Source organism: Epinephelus lanceolatus, chromosome 13 (assembly GCF_041903045.1).
Source record: "Epinephelus lanceolatus isolate andai-2023 chromosome 13, ASM4190304v1, whole genome shotgun sequence".
Taxonomy (NCBI): domain Eukaryota; kingdom Metazoa; phylum Chordata; class Actinopteri; order Perciformes; family Serranidae; genus Epinephelus; species Epinephelus lanceolatus.
In genome coordinates, this window is record NC_135746.1 from 28,248,374 (window position 1) to 28,263,605 (window position 15,232).

The 15,232-nt window shown below is 42.4% G+C and overlaps 1 protein-coding gene across 1 annotated transcript; it reads right to left on the bottom strand.

Moving 5' to 3' along the window:
- Positions 1–11,060: 11,060 nt before the first annotated feature.
- On the bottom strand, positions 11,061–14,236 carry LOC117270405 (gap junction Cx32.2 protein-like). The gene is made up of 3 exons (XM_033648002.2): positions 14,096–14,236; positions 12,866–13,004; positions 11,061–12,263 (listed from the first exon to the last, which is right to left on the bottom strand). The coding sequence occupies exons 2-3, from the start codon at positions 12,992–12,994 to the stop codon at positions 11,607–11,609; spliced, it is 786 nt and encodes a 261-aa protein (XP_033503893.1). The 5' UTR covers positions 12,995–13,004; positions 14,096–14,236; the 3' UTR covers positions 11,061–11,606.
- Positions 14,237–15,232: the final 996 nt, after the last annotated feature.

Below are 15,232 nucleotides of genomic sequence, written 5' to 3' on the forward strand. Positions count from 1 at the left end.
GGAATACCGAGCAACTCACGCCAGCCAAACATAACTGGAGGCTGTGTGGATCTCCGACATGTTGACAAGTAGCACTGGTGTTTGCATTGTATTAGAAAATGCACTGGAGACGGTGAAAGCAACATGCAACACGTGCCCGTGAGGTGCGGGGCTAACGTTTGCTAATCAGGGAAGCACCGCAGGTACTCATATAACGAGTTCGAGTTGCTTTGAAACGCACGTTCACCGTCTCCAGTGCATTTTCTAATTGCTTATACTGAACAAAAATATAAACGGCTAAGTGCTAGGAGTTCTCCGTTATTCACGTGTGGAATTGGCGATGCAGTCATTATAAAGGGGCTGGAATACCTTGTCTACATGTCGGAGATACACACAGCCTTCAGTTGCGTTTGACTGGCGTAAGTTGCTCGGTATTCCAGTCTGTTTATGATCACAGCAGCAACACTACACGTGAATAACGGAGAGATGAGAGACGGAGAAACAGTCTGCTCCGCTGCACCTGCGTGTAGCCTCCCCTCATCGAGCCTAACAAGACACCAGCCCTGCGTTCCAATACCCATACTACCATACTATTTAGTATGCCAGAAAAAGAATTAGTGTGTCCCAATACATAGTATGTCAGATGCAGTATGCCAAAAGTACCAGGATGTTCTACTACATCCGGTCATATTTCGCAGTATGCATGTCAGCATGCTTCTTTGGTCATTCTGACCCACAATCCTTTGCGCAGCGGAAGTTACGTCGCACTGACTGAGCTGCGTGTACAACCAACGCCCACACTTTCTTTCATACACGGTTTATTTAATTTGAGATACTGAGACACTACATATTAGGACTGCAATGATCTGATTATATACTGTCACATATACAGTTTTGCAAGAACACGGTTACAACATTAAACTTTATTGTGATTATAGTATAATCAGTGTTAGGGTTCAACTATGACTACAATACAGAAGATTCTACCAGTATAGGCAGTGGTGTAAGTGTGCTATAAATAATGAATGCATATGACTAAATGTGAATACACTATGGGCCAGGTATGAGCAGTATAGACTAGTAAATATATAAATAGTAAAAGTCAAATACATATTAAGTAATGTAGTAGCAATGTGCAAGTATGTTACACTACAAATAAAAGTAATGTGAATGTAAGGCTGCTTCACGTGCAGACAGAATATAGTGCCAGCAGCTGCATAGCTGTAAATATATTTAACAAACATCTGCCAGTAACAGAGAGCTATGTGTGAAGGGGGTTAATGTGCCTACTGGTGACTAGTTCAGTAGACAGGTCACTAATAATAGGCTTGGAACTGTTTGCGCGAACACGTCAGTTTATTAGAAACAACAACATACATTACGACATAACAGCAACAGAGCTCTCCGGCACCTCCAACGGTATGCACGACTCTGGCGAGCTCGACGAGAGGAGATTTGCTGCATCTTCGAAGTACAACAAAACAAAAATATTCAAATGTGGCGCTACGGACGGCGGCGGAAGTGAGCAAGAGGGTCGGAGTTCAGGGAGCGATGTGATGGCGGATGTAGTGTGTCCCAATAGTATGCATACTGCATGCATACTGCATACTACACTACATACTTTTTAAGGGCAGCTGCAGTACATACTAAAAGTATATAGTAGAAGTATGCGATTTGGAACGCAGGCTAGGTTCGTTTGAGATGAGCCAGGCCTGCGCAGATTTGATCACTGGCGATCGGTGCACAATGCATGCCGGTTAGTTTTGTGTCCGACTTCATCCCGACTTGCTCTGACGTATTACAAAAGTGAATGGTAATAAAACCGTGAGAGCGAGGCGGCCGCAGTTTTTAGAGCCAGGCGCTGCAGTTGCTCTCCACCGACTGCACCGCCTGGCTCTCACCTGATCTAACAGCTGATTGGTTAAGATGTTGACTCAACAAGATGACGTTTTAGATAAACTTTTCATTTTTGTTGAATTTTTGAGATTAAGATTGTATTTGTCTGATCTGAAGGTTTATTCTGTAACAGAAAACATGTTGTGTGACTGATGGTGAAGTTTAGTTGTCAGAGACTGAATACATTCATCATAAACTATACAGAGTCTACTGTACTATATTAACACTGGACTGTTTTAATTATTGAAGTATTTAGCAACACAGAGACTTGTGGTCAGTGGGATGTGAGGATTCTTATAATAACGGCTGTAGCCTACAGATGTGAAGCCCTGGCTGTATCTGACTGAGCCTTAATGAAAGCTGTTGTTTTCTTTCCTCTGAAAATATGAACCTTACAGTCAAACACAGTTTATTCAGCCTGTGTAGTTGAGGGGACAGGTCAAACTGATATGATGCTGATTTACAGGAGAATTCATATCAAATGGAGGATAAACCATGAACATAAACTACAGATCACCCGTAAAACATTTTAATAAATTAATCTATCATAATTAAAACAACTGGAGACTGAAAACAAACTGATAAATGGGTCTGATCACTTTTTTAATGAATTGACCTCATTCCAGACAGGATGTAAGTGTGTCTGTGACTTCCTGTATGGACTGAAGGCTGCTGGAAACTGTCGGGAAACTGTCCGACTTCACCGCAGCTTTTTGTCACCGCACCCTGCTGCGGCCACCTGCTCTCGTCTACTTTTCAGGCGAGGCGCAGTTCATTTTGAATGAGCCTGCTGACATCAGTGTTAAGGGCACGTTCAAGGACACCAACATTATGCAACAGTTTAACACTGTTTTAAGGTTTCTCTTCTGGTCAGTGCACGTCTATTTCTGTTTGGATGTCATGGCAACAGTGCAGTAGTGTAAAAGACAGAATCAGTGCAAATATTAGCGGCAGTAACAACAGAATAGTGAGTGAACATTAACCCTGTGCAAGTTTTAGCATCAGAACAGTGGAGAACATATTGGCACAGTAACGGAATAGTGAACATAATTACTCAAAACACTGCAATAGATATTTATAAGTTTCCCAGTTACCATTCCCAGTGATTACCAAAAACCCATTTAACTAATTTGATAACTGCAACACAAGCATGCTCATGTTATGAGAGAGGGAGGGAGAGAGAGGATGGAAGGGAGAGAGGGGGCGAGAAAGAGGGTGGGTTATTTTTTTAACCAAGTTTATACAGTAATTTCTGTAAATGTTTTCTCAGTGATGCTGCTATCAGCTAATAATGCTGCTGTTAATAAGTGCACTAAAACACTAAATGTTTCTTTTATTCAGTCAATTACAAGAACATTCAATAAATGTTAACATTTAATTTAAACAGTATTGTGTCATTTGTTATCATATTCAGTCCTAGATCCAAAAGCACAATTCAGGAGGCTGAGAGCAGGTGAAGCCTGGGCTTGAGGCGAGGGACAGGAGACCCGTAATGACAAAATATTGTATTTTATCAGATGGGGGAGAAAAAAGTGATATCGGCCTTATATCGGCCATCGGCCGCCCTGCTCTCTCTTAATATCAGCATCGGTATAATCGGCCTAAAGGCCATATCGGTCAACCTCTATTGTAATCCTTACAATTGGATCATTTATTCATGTTGTCTTGTTTTATGTTTTGTTTTGTTTTTTCAGGTTGTTGGCACCTACTCCTGCAGGAGGAGAACAAACCGGTGGCCACTAGCCCTCTTCCACAACGTGATCGACGTTTCACTTTACAACGCCTTCGTCCTGTGGACATCGATCGAGCCATCCTGGCAGTGTAAGAAATCACACAGGAGGAGGCTCTTCAATGAAGAGGTGGGCGAAATGCTGGTGACCCCACACATCAAGAAGAGAGGGCGCCTTCCCCGCTCATTAAGCGCCGCAGGAATAGTCGCAAATCTGCAGGGTATGACCACAGGCCCCTCTGTCATCATTAAATGTAAGGGCAGGAAGCAGTGTGACTTTTGCACCGTCAAAAAGAGAAAAGTTGGCACCAAGTGTTGCCAATGTGGGATGTTTATATGCAAGGACCACAGTCAATCCATCTGCGGCCCCTGCTCCGGCTGAGCTGGACTCTCACACCCAGACACATACACATACCGACACTCTTTCTCTTTCTCTTTCTCTTTCTCTTTCTCTTTCTCTGTCATGCTCATTTTTACAGCAGCTTTTGGGAAGCTGACATTTTCTATCGTTAGGACCTCGAGTGTGTGTGTGTTTTTTTTTTTTTTTTTTTTTTTTTTTTAAGTCTGACACTGCAAATAAAATAACAGTGCATCAAAATCAGTGTTGCTGCCTATCATTGACCCATGTCAGGCCCTAATAATGATAATCAAATACCTCCTGAAATATATTTTATAGAAAAAAAAAATTCCATTTAAAAAAAAGTGGAGCTATGTAAACATACTGGCCTTTAAAGGGTTAAAATTCCAAAAATATAATTAATATTTGATATGTATATTTCAGGCTGAAGTAGTTTTAAAGGTTTGACTCATTTAAAGTGGAAAAATATTAATATATAATATTTTTACAGCATTTTTTCGGAAGCTGACATTTTCTGTCACTGGGGACAAATGCGTTAGGAAATTAAAGGGTGAAATTATTACGTGTATTATATTATAGTATATTATATAGTATAGTATATATTATACACTGCTCAAAAAAATAAAGGGAACACTAAAATAACACATCCCAGATCTGAATGAATGAAAAATTCTTATTAAATACTTTGTTCTTTACATAGTTGAATGTGCTGACAACAAAATCACACAAAAATTATCAATAGAAATCAAATTTATTAACCCATGGAGGTCTGGATTTGGAGTCACACTCAAAATTAAAGTGGAAAAACACACTACAGGCTGATCCAACTTTGATGTAACGTCCTTAAAACAAGTCAAAATGAGGCTCAGTAGTGTGTGTGGCCTCCACGTGCCTGTATGACCTCCCTACAACGCCTGGGCATGCTCCTGATGAGGTGGCGGATGGTCTCCTGAGGGATCTCCTCCCAGACCTGGACTAAAGCATCCGCCAACTCCTGGACAGTCTGTGGTGCAACGTGGCGTTGGTGGATGGAGTGAGACATGATGTCCCAGATGTACTCAATTGGATTCAGGTCTGGGGAACGGGCGGGCCAGTCCATAGCATCAATGCCTTCGTCTTGCAGGAACTGCTGACACACTCCAGCCACATGAGGTCTAGCATTGTCTTGCATTAGGAGGAACCCAGGGCCAACCACACCAGCATATGGTCTCACAATGGGTCTGAGGATCTCATCTCGGTACCTAATGGCAGTCAGGCTACCTCTGGCGAGCACATGGAGGGCTGTGCGGCCCCCCAAAGAAATACCACCCCACACCATTACTGACCCACTGCCAAACCGGTTATGCTGGAGGATGTTGCAGGCAGCAGAACGTTCTCCGCGGCGTCTCCAGACTCTGTCACGTCTGTCACATGTGCTCAGTGTGAACCTGCTTTCATCTGTGAAGAGCACAGGGCGCCAGTGGCGAATTTGCCAATCTTGGTGTTCTCTGGCAAATGCCAAACGTCCTGCACAGTGTTGGGCTGTAAGCACAACCCCCACCTGTGGACGTCGGGCCCTCATACCACCCTCATGGAGTCTGTTTCTGACCGTTTGAGCAGACACATGCACATTTGTGGCCTGCTGGAGGTCATTTTGCAGGGCTCTGGCAGTGCTCCTCCTGTTCCTCCTTGCACAAAGGCGGAGGTAGCGGTCCTGCTGCTGGGTTGTTGCCCTCCTACGGCCTCCTCCACGTCTCCTGATGTACTGGCCTGTCTCCTGGTAGCGCCTCCATGCTCTGGACACTACACTGACAGACACAGCAAACCTTCTTGCCACAGCTCGCATTGATGTGCCATCCTGGATGAGCTGCGCTACCTGAGCCACTTGTGTGGGTTGTAGACTCCGTCTCATGCTACCACTAGAGTGAAAGCACCGCCAGCATTCAAAAGTGACCAAAACATCAGCCAGAAAGCATAGGAACTGAGAAGTGGTCTGTGGTCACCACCTGCAGAACCACTCCTTTATTGGGGGTGTCTTGCTAATTGCCTATAATTTCCACCTGTTGTCTATTCCATTTGCACAACAGCATGTGAAATTGATTGTCAATGAGTGTTGCTTCTTAAATGGACAGTTTGATTTCACAGAAGTGTGATTGACTTGGAGTTACATTGTGTTGTTTAAGTGTTCCCTTTATTTTTTTGAGCAGTGTATTTTAGTGACACAATAGAGATGGCCACACATACCTGCAATAACTGCTGTTTGGCACAGGGGGGCAGCAGAAACGTGAATACATCATTGACAATATCAGAATCAGAATCAGAAATACTTTATTGATCCCTGAGGGGAAATTATTTATGTTACAGGTGCTCCTTGCAAGAGAGGAAAGATACGTGAAAATATATGGAAATTTAAACAATAGTATTTACAAATATATAGTTAAATAAACAGGAATTATTAACAAACATAAATGTATGTGTATGTATATATATACATACATACATACACATGGAATGATTTCCTGTGGCGCTCAGTGGTACATCTTGGTGGTATGAGTCTCCCACTGAAAGTACTCTTGTGCCTGACCAGCACATGGTGGAGTGGGTGTGAGACATTGTCCAAGATAGTTCGTAGCATCCTCCTCTCTGACACCACCATCAGAGAGTCACACTCCGTTCCCACAAATGTCACTGGCCTTGCGGATCAGTTTGTTGAGTCTGTTGGTGTCTGCCACCCTCAGCCTGCTGCCCCAGCACACAGCAGCATAGAGGATAGCACTGGCCACCACAGACTCATAGAAAATCCTGAGCATAGTCCGGCAGATGTTGAAGGACCTCAGTCGCCTCAGAAAATAGAGACAGCTCTGGCCCTTCCTGTAGAGAGCGTTAGTGTTCTTAGCCCAGTCCAGTTTATTGTCATTGTGTACCCCCAGGTACTTATAGTCCTCCACAATGTCCACACTGACCCCTTGGATGGAAACAGGGGTCACCGGTGTCTTGGTCCTCCTCAGATCCACAACCAGTTCCTTTGTCTTTGCCACGTTGAGCTGCAGATGGTTCTGCTCACACCATGAGACAAAGTTATCCAGCCCTGTACTCATCCTCATCACCCTTGGTGATACATCCAACTATAGCAGAGTCATCAGAAAACTTCTGAAGATGGCAGGTCTCAGTGCAATAGCTGAAGTCTGTGGTGTAGAGGGTGAAGAGGAAGGGAGAGAGGATAGTCCCCTGCGGGGCCCCGGTATTGCTGACCACTCTGTCTGACACACAGCGTTGCAAGCGCACATACTGTGGTCTGCCAGTCAAGTAGTCTACAATCCATGACACCAGGGGGGCATCCACCTGCATTGCTGTCAGCTTGTCACCCAGTAGAGCTGGACGGATGGTGTTGAACGCACTAGAGAAGTCAAAAAACATGACCCTCACAGTGCTCACCGGCTTATCCAAGTGGGCGTAGACACGGTTGAGCAGGTAGATGATGGCGTCCTCAACTCCAAGTCGGGGCTGATAGGCGAACTGGAGGGGGTCCAAAAGTGGCTTGACCATGGGCCGGAGCTGCTCCAAGATGAGTCTCTCCAGGGTCTTGTGGGAGGTCAATACCATGGGTCTGTAGTCCTTGGAGCCACTGGGATGTGACGTCTTTGGCACAGGAACGAGGCAGGATGTCTTCCACAGCAAGGGGACCCTCTGGAGACTCAGGCTCATGTTGAAGACATGCTGAAGTACTCCACATAGCTGAGGGGCACAGGCTTTGAGCACCTTGGGGCTGACACCATCAGGGCCTGCAGCCTTATTTGAGTGGAGTCTCATCAGCTGTCTTCTCACATGGTCAGCAGTGAAGCACATTGTGGAGGTGACGACACGTGGGGGAGGGGTGTAGTCCTCATGATGGAGAGTGCCGTCAGTCTGACCACGGGGGGAGGAGGTGTGAGGAGGAGGAGGAGGGAGGGGCCAAGCAGGAGGGTGTTGAGGTGTGAGAGGGAGGAGTGGGGGAGGAGGGCGGAGTGGGAGATGGTTGACTAAGACAGACAGCAGAAGAGTCGAGCTTCCTCCTGTACCTCTCCTTAGCCTCCCTGATCTTCATCTTCAGCTCCCCCTGTATTGTTCTCACCTCCTCCCTGTTACCAGCTCTGAAAGCCCTTTTCTTTGAGTTGAGGATGGCTTTGATGTCCTTTGTTACCCACGGTTTGTTATTTGGATAACAATGGACAGTCCTGGCTGGGACAGTGGAGTCCACACAGAAGCTGATGTAGTCCGTGATGCATTCTGTGAGCCCGTCGATGTCCTCCCCATGTGGCACACAGAGTGCCTGCCAGTCTGTCACCCCAAAACAGCCCTGCAGTGTCTCTTAAGCCTCTTCCGACCATCTCCTCACTGTCCTCATGGTAGCAGGCTGGCTCTTGACTAGTGGTACATAGCAGGGGTTGAGGTGCACCAGGTTGTGGTCTGACCTACCCAGAGGGGGGAGGGGGGAGCAGCTGTATGCATCTTTGGCGTTAGCATACAGCAAGTCCAGTGTTCTCTCCTCTCTGGTAGGACAGCTCACATACTGTGTAAATGTGGGCAATGTTGTTTCCATGGTGACATGGTTGAAGTCACCTGAGATAGCTATGAAGGCACCCGGGTTTTTAGTCTGCAGACGGGCTATGGCGGAGTGAATGACGTCACATGCCGACGTCGGGTTGGCAGAGGGGGGGATGTAAACAGTTACAATAATGGCATGTGAAAACTCCCTGGGCAAATAATACGGCCTGAGTCCAACAGCAAACAGTTCAATGTCCGGGCAACAGATACGTTCCTTAATAGAAACATGGTCAGGACTACACCAGCGGTTATTTACTAGAACGGCAAGCCACCCTCCTTTGCGCTTACCGCTCTCGGTGCAGTCCCGGTTGGCCCGAACAGTCTGAAAGCCGCTGATGGAGACGTTGTTGTCGGGAATGTCCTGTTGGTGAAGCCATGTCTCAGTGAAGCACATAAGACTACATTCCTGGTACTCCTTCTGACTCCTGGCGATGGCTGTCAGCTCGTCCATCAATATCATCACCTTTTAAAGTTGCAGTGTGTAGGGTTTTGGGGGTATATTGGCAGAAATGGAATATAATATAAAAGAATGTCTTGTTGAGTGTATAATCACTTGTAAAAAGAATCACCTTAGAATGAGCCATTTCTATTGACAGAGAGCAGGTTGTTGGCCATGGAGTCCGCAAGGTTGCTCTGCCATGTTTCTTCACCAGCCAAAAATATGGACAAGCCAAACACTGGCTCTGGATAGGGCCACTCACGTTTTTGCGTCGTTCACTGTAGTTAGCAGTCCGTCCGTGGTGAGAGTGTCAGAAAAACACTGATTTTTTTTAAACTTGAGACCGCTATATTCAATGTGTGCAATGTGTGTGTTTGTTTTGGAGAGGAAGAGACCCCTGCAGATAATTCGGCTACTGGTAAATATCTCCTGAATGTCTGGGTCACAGAAAAGGTGACCACACTTTAAGTTATCAAAGAAAAATGATGAGCATTTATACCTGGGCGTAAGTCTGGACAATAAACTCAATTCGACTCGATCAGCACACCAGAGACATACAAAAAAGGAGCCAACAAAGACTGTCAGCTATCTGAAAACTCAAAGGACTCTATGTCGCCCCCCATCTACTGCTACTTGTGTACCAAAGCATCATTCAACCAATTCTTCTGCACTGTTCCACATGTTTCTTCAATCAATCAATCAATCAATCAATCAGTCAACCAGTCAATCAATTTTATTTATAAAGCCCAATATCACAAATCACAATTTGCCTCATGTGAATTCACCATGCTTTCTGTCACCAATCTCGCCAAACTGACACGCATCACACACACCGCTTCCAAAATCACTGGCCTTCCCACACCCACCCTCACAGAGTTAAATAACAGGTCCATTACACGCTTTGCAAAATCAATAGAACGGGACACAGGGCGCAGGAACCGAACACTTAAACTCAGGAAAGCTCGACTCGGGAAGAGCCTGATCCCAGCAGCCATAGCTGCGATGAACAAGAGATCCCATTGACTCAAAGTGTCCACCCCTGTGAACAAACGTGATGTTTTGTGATGTTTGTGATATATGTGTGCCTGTGATATTTGTGATCGATCTCTGTAAATGTACAGTTAGTGGAAACAAATTTCCCTCTGGGACGAATAAAGCAAGTCTAAAGTCTATACGCAGGTTCCCGGGCTAATCTGCAACAAGCAGAATATCATAGGAGAAACCCTGATTTGTCATGTGAAACTGCTTTATTCATTTGTTTTTAGCAACCTGTTTGTGTGGGAGAGGAAGAGACCCCTGCGGAAAATTTGGCTCCCAGTAAAAATCTCTTTAACAATGAACATAGACGGTATTCTAATCAGGAGTTAGTGTACACTAACTTGTTACTTGATGTACTGTAGGTCTACACTTTCAGCTTCAGCTTCATGCAATGTGCAATCCTCACCACTAGATGCCACTGCAGATTCAGGTGATAATTCTCTCGAGGTTTGTCACTAGGAATGACCCTTTCACATTGTCACTCGCCCGTGGGAAGGTCATGTCAGTCTGTGTCAGAGTTTATCAACCTAAAAGACACACTGACATATTTCTTCATAAAGTTATTTTGGCTAAGAAAGGCAAAACAAAGTTAGCAAACAGCTGCAGCAGACTCTGCAAAGTCTAACATTCATGTGCTTGCACTGGTATACATCAGTTCCTCCGGTGAATTTCCAGAAAATGTAGTTCTTTTGTGATCAAATTTCACTTTTCGTGATAGAAGATTTTATCCATACCGCCCACCAGAAAGGACCTGCAGGATACTTGTAAGTACAGTGTCATGCATTAACTGCATAAGTTGCAGTTCACTGGACCAGCAAAAATTTAGCCTAAAATCTACAAAATACTTTTACATCTGTCTATTTTGTCATTTCTCTGTTGATGTGATTATTTGAACTTTTCTAAAGATGTTTTACTTTTCTTCTGGATCTAAATGAGGGATTTATAGTAAGTTAAATGTAATTTAAGTAGTACCCAGATACAGAAATCATTCATCATGCATGAGGAAAAAAAAACAGTGAGAAGCAGTTTGAAATATTTTGAATTCAATGTCAAACACATTTGTGGACCCTTTTTTTTAATAATCAATCATTAACACAAGGCACATACAGTCATATTAAAATACAAAACATAAAAAAAGGATTTGTAATTTAAATATTTACAGTGTTAAAAGTCATGCCTGCAAATTACCCAACACAGGAGAAAGTAAAAGGCAAAGTGGCACTAACAGCCCTTACATAGTTTTTTTTTTTATTTTTTAGAGTAAACAGGTTGGTAGCACAACTAAATGGCTTTTAGCTAGTGCAAAAGCAACAAACCACATAACTCAGTTTTTGAACAATTAAATAAACGCTTTAGTGAAACAATACCATGAATTGTATTATTCTTGTGCAAATTTAAATATTTAAACGTTTCTGACTATTCATAAATAGTCTACATATATGTCTCCAAATTTGCATAATTTTCATGAATTTTTAAGCATCTCATAAATAAATAACTCCGAGTGTTAGTCACGTGGGCCATGGTCTCATTTCAGTCACATTTTTTGTGCCCTGATGCTTTCTTGGTAACTATGCGACTGTTACATTGGATCCAAATGGCAACCTTCAGGCTGTGCTGTGACTGGCATCATGGAGGCCTAGCTTCTCACTTTTCATCAGACTGTCACCGTTCAAACGTGGGTGAATGGCAAGAGCAGTGGCCGGCACAGTTTTAGACCTCCGTCTGGATGAGCGAGAACAAGCCAGGTAGAAGATTTCTGCCACGTTGAGTACAAGAGAGATGCAGGACACGACAAGCATGAAGATGATGAAGATGGTCTTCTCTGTGGGTCGAGACATGAAGCACTCTACGGTGAAGGGGCAGGGGGCTCGGGAGCAGACGATTCTTGGGTCCATGACAAAGCCGTACAGGTAATACTGCCCCACAATGAATCCTATCTCCAGGAGGATTCTGAAGAATATGGAGATCATGTAGTTTCCCAGCAGGTTGCCTTTTATCTCAACATGGCCTTTTTCGTCAGAGTACTTGGGAAGTTTGACAATGTCACCCGAGTGGGTCTTCCTGTATTCCCTTAATTTATTTTCTTTGTGGATGACGTGGAGGACATGACCGAGGTAGATAAGGGTCGGTGTTGACACAAGGATAATCTGGAGGACCCAGAATCGGATGTGTGAGATAGGGAAGGCATGGTCGTAGCAGACGTTCTTGCAACCAGGCTGTTTGGTGTTACAAACCATATTCGACTGTTCATCCCCCCACACCTGCAATGTTAAGACCAGAAATCAGTATCATTATTCCATATATTGCCAAGGTACTTTTAGAAACATGATGTCATCATGGAGGTCCACTGGTTAATACAAACTAAATAATAACCTAGGAGGCTACAAAATGATATTATGAATATGAATGTTGTGGTGTGGCAATACAAACAATCAGTGACATTATTATTTATTTATTCATTTATTTATTTTAATGTATTGTATTTTATATGGTATGCGCAAATTTCGTCTTCTTAATGTTTCTGCACTGTGCTCCGACTGACTAATGATCTCCACATACACTCCACTCTCCATTTCTCTCATGTTCAATTGTTTTTTTAGTGTCAAAATGAATAATACAATAAGATAATTTAATATATGTTAATTAAATTCAATCAGATTAAATGTAATTTAAATTGAATTAAAACCTGTTTTGTTTTGTTTTACTGAATCCAGTTTTCATCCGATCTGTAGGTCTCGATTATGGCCACCAGAGGGTGTTATTTTACATTAAAGCTTTTAAAGTCTCATAAAATGAATTCAGATGTTTGTCACATAGGTTTGATGCTACAAAAAAAGCAAAGTATAAACAAACAAAATGAGACCTTCTCTGCTCCAGCTCCAAGGATCATGATCCTGAAGATAAAAAGCACACTGAGCCAGACCTTCCCAATGACAGTGGAGTGGGACTGGACCTTGTCCAGTAAGGAGGACAGAAAACCCCACTCTCCCATGGTGTCTGATCTGATGAGGAAAAACAAAGAAACATTAAAAAAAAAAAAAAATTATCATCGTCAAAGTAAATTATGATGTCCCTCCAGACGGAGGGAAGAAACATTTTCCCCTCATTTGGCTGATAAATATCAGCGTTTACTAACTTCATGCAGACCCTACAATTTTTCAGCTGTCTTTCACGGCATGTTTCAGTAACCACAGATGCAGAGGCAGATGTAAACGCAGTGACCCACAATTATTTGCAGAATAGTTTCCAAATTCACTGGGAGATCATTGTAAAGTTGCAAGTTTTTGAGAAAATAAGCAATATCTATGATAATGAAATACCTTGTGTCTATTAAACCAGTGATATTTTATTCTCCATATTACATATGGGACAAAAGTACAAGTTAAAGCATTCTGTATGCTTTCTGCATTATTTTTTTTTTTAACTCCTAACACATGGTTATTGATTAACAGAAGGAGTAAAACTTCTTCAAAAACAGCAGAAAGTTTCTTTTGCTTAGGAGACACAACGACATGCTGTAAAAACCCTAATCTACAGCCTAGTATAGTACGTTCGGAACGTAAAGACAGAGCTATAAAATCCATTACATAACAAAGACTTAACTCAAGCTCTCTTACAATATGTGAATAGATGTAATGATAGGAGAGGAATTTATATTTCACGGATGTTTCTGTGCCTTTGAGACGCTCCATCTGTAAGTATGATTTGTCAGGGAAAAAAAAAATGGATTTATCTACTTAAAGTTAAAAAAAATAGTGTATGTCAGCAATGTTCAGAGTTCTGAACTCCCAAGAAAATGCTGAAAAATTCATAGATAATATAGATTTTTACAGTCAGTGCATGAAACTCTGAATGGTCATAGTTTGTCTGTACCCACTCACACAAATACTTAATATGCTTACAACACTAAATCAGAATAAGAAGTTACCTGTAAAAATAAACACCTATATCCTTTGTAATATATCTGTGTGGTTGAGGTTGTGTGTCTTTTATTTCTGAAAGCAACACCATTTAAGTTTGACTTAATTACAATCTGTATATTGTGCAGACAAAATAACCATCATTAAAATAAAGAAGTAGTTGTGCACCCTACCTTTGAATTTAGAAGGCCTCTGTGCAGACAAACAGACCAGCCAGCAGCTGTGCATGTGAATGACAGAGCCCAGTGAAACAAACCCAACCTGTCTACGGTACCTTGAACTTTAGATTAGATGGAACTGCGCAACAGTGTTAGCTGTCACGTTGTCATGATATCTGGAAATGATAAATCTCAAGTGGCCAATTTTGGGCAGAGCGCTGACAAGATTGTACAGGTTAATGATTGGCAGTGCCACAAACTGAATTCTTTAGCTCGTAATTTTTCTACAGTCATTTTATGTATACGTTTTATATTGATGCTGTTTTAAAGTTAAATCAAACAGACCAACACAGTAAATGGAAAAAGTATCCCACACCATTCCCCCTTTTTTAAATTTTGTATTGAGACTAAAGGGCACAATAACATGAACACCTGTACAGAGTGATGCAATCCAGCACAAAACCCCTGCAATGAAGACTACGTGAGGTTTTAGCAGTCACATTCATTTTTTGTTTAGACTGTGTAAACAGAAATTTTGGGGGGTTTTTTGTTCAGGCTGCGTGATTTACACCAAGTATGAGCAAACTGAGCAAATCTAATATTATAAGCTCACAAAGATGCCTTTGTTAAAGGGATTTTATATTGAGCTGCAATATGCTGAGCAGGTCCTCGTGATCCCTGTGAATTTTATGGATGTATTTTGTCCCCATAATATGTCACATATATTGTCCATCTGATACAGATGTCCTCATCCTTATATGAACTCATTCAAATTATTATTTTATGAGTGGTGGTGGCAAATGTCTATCAGCCACTCCCTATTCTGAAGTTATAGTATGCATACACTATTATAAAGTTCTAGTGATTTATTGATCAGTCACTCACCAGACAATATAATTACCAGTTTAATCATAAAAGTAATTTTTAAGCAAAAATAGCAAAGCTTTGCAAATGTGAAAATTTTCAGTTTTTCTGACTCTTCTTTGATATTAAACTGAATATCTTTGGGTTATGGATAAAACATGACAGATCTGAAAAAGTCATAATGAGCTCTGGGAAGCTGAGAATTTTATAGCCCAAACTATTTGAGAAAATAATCGTCAGACCAGTTGATAATGAAAAAAAAATAATATTCACAGCATTATTAAATAT

What these genes read in the sequence shown, in the direction of transcription:
- LOC117270405 (XM_033648002.2), bottom strand. Translation starts at nt 12,994, where the DNA reads ATGGGAGAGTGGGGTTTTCTGTCCTCCTTACTGGACAAGGTCCAGTCC. An exon ending in TTGGAGCTGGAGCAGAGAAG is followed by an intron (nt 12,264 to 12,865) that starts GTCTCATTTTGT and finishes TTAACATTGCAG; the next exon opens with GTGTGGGGGGATGAACAGTC.